The sequence below is a fragment of the Seriola lalandi genome, unplaced genomic scaffold, assembly GCF_002814215.2.
Source record: "Seriola lalandi dorsalis isolate HSWRI2012SDOR001 ecotype SW California unplaced genomic scaffold, Sedor1 jcf7180002054131, whole genome shotgun sequence".
NCBI classification, from domain to species: domain Eukaryota; kingdom Metazoa; phylum Chordata; class Actinopteri; order Carangiformes; family Carangidae; genus Seriola; species Seriola lalandi.
The window spans coordinates 7,123-10,206 of record NW_019524684.1 but is presented as its reverse complement, the minus strand read 5'-3'; the positions used below and the strand labels follow the sequence as shown (position 1 = coordinate 10,206).

The window sequence follows — 3,084 nt, the reverse complement described above, 5'->3', positions numbered from 1 at the left end:
TATTGTTCTGGCAAGATGGCGGCGGCGTAACGGCTCATTCTGAGCTTCAAAGCCGCTCTTCACAAACCTATGAGTGACGTCACGGAGGCTACATCCATCTTTATTTAGTCTGTGGTAAGGACCAGGTCTGTCAAAAACACTAGTTAAACTTCAGTGAATGTGTATGTGATTTTTCTTTATTTTTATACAAAGCTGATCCTTTCAACCTTTTGAACTAACTGTATCTCATTCTCTTTTTAAAAAGTGTAGGCTGATAGTTTTGTGTGTCTAGCCTTGTACATTTGTATGTGTAATGAGTTTTTGAGGGTTCGCCCAGAGTCATAGCTCAACATATTCAGTTCACAATTATCCATGATTAATTTATGTTTTTATCTTTTGTTCAGTAACCATGGAGATTTTACTACAAATATTCTGGTCATACAAAGTTGGTTAATTTATGTCTGAATGATGCTCTTGAAATTCAGAGTGCCAGTACTCCTGAGCAGGACTGTACGATGTCTCCATCAGCAAAATAAAAGCTGAGTGTTTCCCTCAGTAGAAGCTCAGATGGAGATGTTCACGGCCTCAGACTTGTTCTCAGCACCTCTGGTTCACAGCTGCTTCCTGTGTCAGGAAGGTTTTGGAGCTGGTCAGCAGTTTGCAGAGCTGCAGAGTCAGCCCGATCTGTGAGTGTCACACACACACACACACACACACACACACACACACACACACACACACACACACTGATCACACACTGATCACACACTCCACACAGGGTCCGGTCCACAGAGTTCTGCACCAGCTGGATCTGGAAACCAGCTGATACGTAAACACGTGACACATTTCATATCCACAGTGTGATCATGACAGACATCAGCAGCCTTACACCTTCAGCTGTGGTTTGACACATGCGCAGTAGAAGAGACCAGCTGGAATATATTGAACTGACGTCTGTACGTCATGACACCTGACGCATCAGTCACTGTTCATTTTAAAGGAAGAATTCAGAAGTTGTAACTGACCCTGAGCCTCATATTAAAAACACGGAGACTGGTTGATGATTTCTGTCTGTATCTTTTTATCCAGTGTGTTTTAATACAAACTAGTTCCATGTGTCTGTTATTAAATGGTGTAGCTGTTACCATGGCAACCAAACAGTCTGTGGTTCAGTCTCAAACACAAGGAGTGAAATGTTAGGACTCACTTCACAGTCCAGGTTAATATTATGACAAAAACTTGATATTGAAAGATTTTTATTCAACATTGAAATTGCTTTTTAAACATAATTTGTGTGTGTTTGTGTGTGTGTGTTGTTGTTGTTACAACTAACCCAGACTCTTGTAGCTAACTAGCTTAACTCGCAGCTAACAGCTAATACATTAGCACTGACAACTAGTGTGAGAAATATCCATGTAGACTCACAATAAACATACGTTTGAAAATCAGGCTGCTGTTACAAAAATAATTAAGTGAAAATTTCTTACCGCAAAATAATTTTTTTCCTTCTAAAACCGTCTGTCTGTCACAGGGAGCTACTTCCTCCCAGGTGGAATAAAACTGAGCAGGTGTACAGTGATCAGGTGATTCCTAAATGGTTCCTGAAGTGTTAAACTGACCCATGTGACAACCATCCCCGTCTCCCCTACATTAAATTTCACTAATTAAATCTTGTCTCAATGAGCAGAATTCTGAACATATCCCTTGTTATATATATATATATATATATATATATAATATTATAGTATTATTTATTTGTACAGTAATATTTATCAAAGAACAGCATCAATACAAACTCACTGACAGGTGGGAAATCACTCTGAGGATTTATAAGTTATGAAAAAACCACAGCAGATAATAAAGATCTGAGTAAAATCAAAGATGCTGCAGGATTTCTTCCCACGCTCACTCCTGCCCCTGCTGGTTGGAGGATGTACTACAACTTTACTACTGGTTAATATTCATGATGTCTCCTCAGCTGGGTGAGGACCCGCTGGGCCCTGCTGGTGGTGTTCTGGCTCGGCTGGTTGGGGATGTTGGTCGGAGCCGTCTTCATCATCCTGCAGGCTCCTCGCTGCAGAGACCTGCCCCCCACCAACTGGTGGAACGACGGCCCCCTGTACCAGATCGTAAACATCCAGGCCTTCACCGACACCCACAACCTGAAGGGTGAGAGCGTGTGTGTGTGTGTGTGTGCGTGTGTGTGTGTGTGTGTGTGTGTAATAATGCTGACATGTAGCAGAAGTGAAACTGCTTTAAATGAGCTGAAGAAGAAGTTGTCTGGAGGGAAACTGGTTCACTGAACTCCTGCCTCATGTTCAGTGTTGAAATGAACCAGCTACAGTGAACGCAGCAGCAGCAGCTGTGAATGGATCATCTTTACTGTCTCTATTTTATCCTCACAGACATTTGAGTTAAATTGTGTCGTAATTAGTGTGTGAAGTCTTAGTCTTGAGTAATGTCTAAAAAGTGTTTAGTGAGGTCACAGTGACCTTTGACCACCCAATCAATTCCCTCTGTGTTACTGAGACATCATGTTCACGAGAACGAGAACGGACGGAGAAAAACTAGAATTACCTCCCTTCAAATCTGACACTAACATTCACTTGGACTCAAAGACGAACTTATTAGATTATGATGGTCAAAGGTCAAAGGTCAAGGCCAGTGTGACCTCACTAAATCTCAGCTATTAGGACAAAGTTTCACACAGATGTTTAATATTTAATTTGACTGATGAACAGGGATGTGACCTGAGTGAAGTTCAGCTGAATTAGTGCAGCGCTGCAGTCAGAGACTCGGCTTTCACACCCTGTGTCGTTGTTCAGTGTGTTTCATCTGCACGTCTCTCTCCTGCTGAACACTGTGAAACCATCGGCAGGAGCGTGCACGTGCAGCCTCGTGCACGTGGAACCTTCCGCCCACAGACGTGACGCTGACGTCGGTCACAGCTGCTCTGTTCTCGTCCTTCAGGTCTGGAGCAGAAGGTCGACAGTCTGTCTCAGCTCAAGGTTAAAGGTCTGGTGGTCGGACCGATCCACGTGGCTCCGCCTGACGACGCCATGAGCCTGAGGTTCGAAGAGATCTCCCCCGAGGCGGGAAACCTGG

The 3,084-nt window shown here is 43.4% G+C and overlaps 1 protein-coding gene across 1 annotated transcript in view; it reads left to right on the top strand.

Moving 5' to 3' along the window:
• Positions 1-546: 546 nt before the first annotated feature.
• LOC111652967 (amino acid transporter heavy chain SLC3A2-like) overlaps positions 547-3,084 on the top strand; it is a 4,276-nt gene continuing 1,738 nt past the window's right edge. The window contains exons 1-3 of the mRNA XM_087173229.1: positions 547-665; positions 1,958-2,148; positions 2,950-3,084. Coding sequence (XP_087029355.1) covers positions 547-665; positions 1,958-2,148; positions 2,950-3,084 — 445 coding nt within the window. The remainder of the gene's footprint in view (positions 666-1,957; positions 2,149-2,949) is intronic.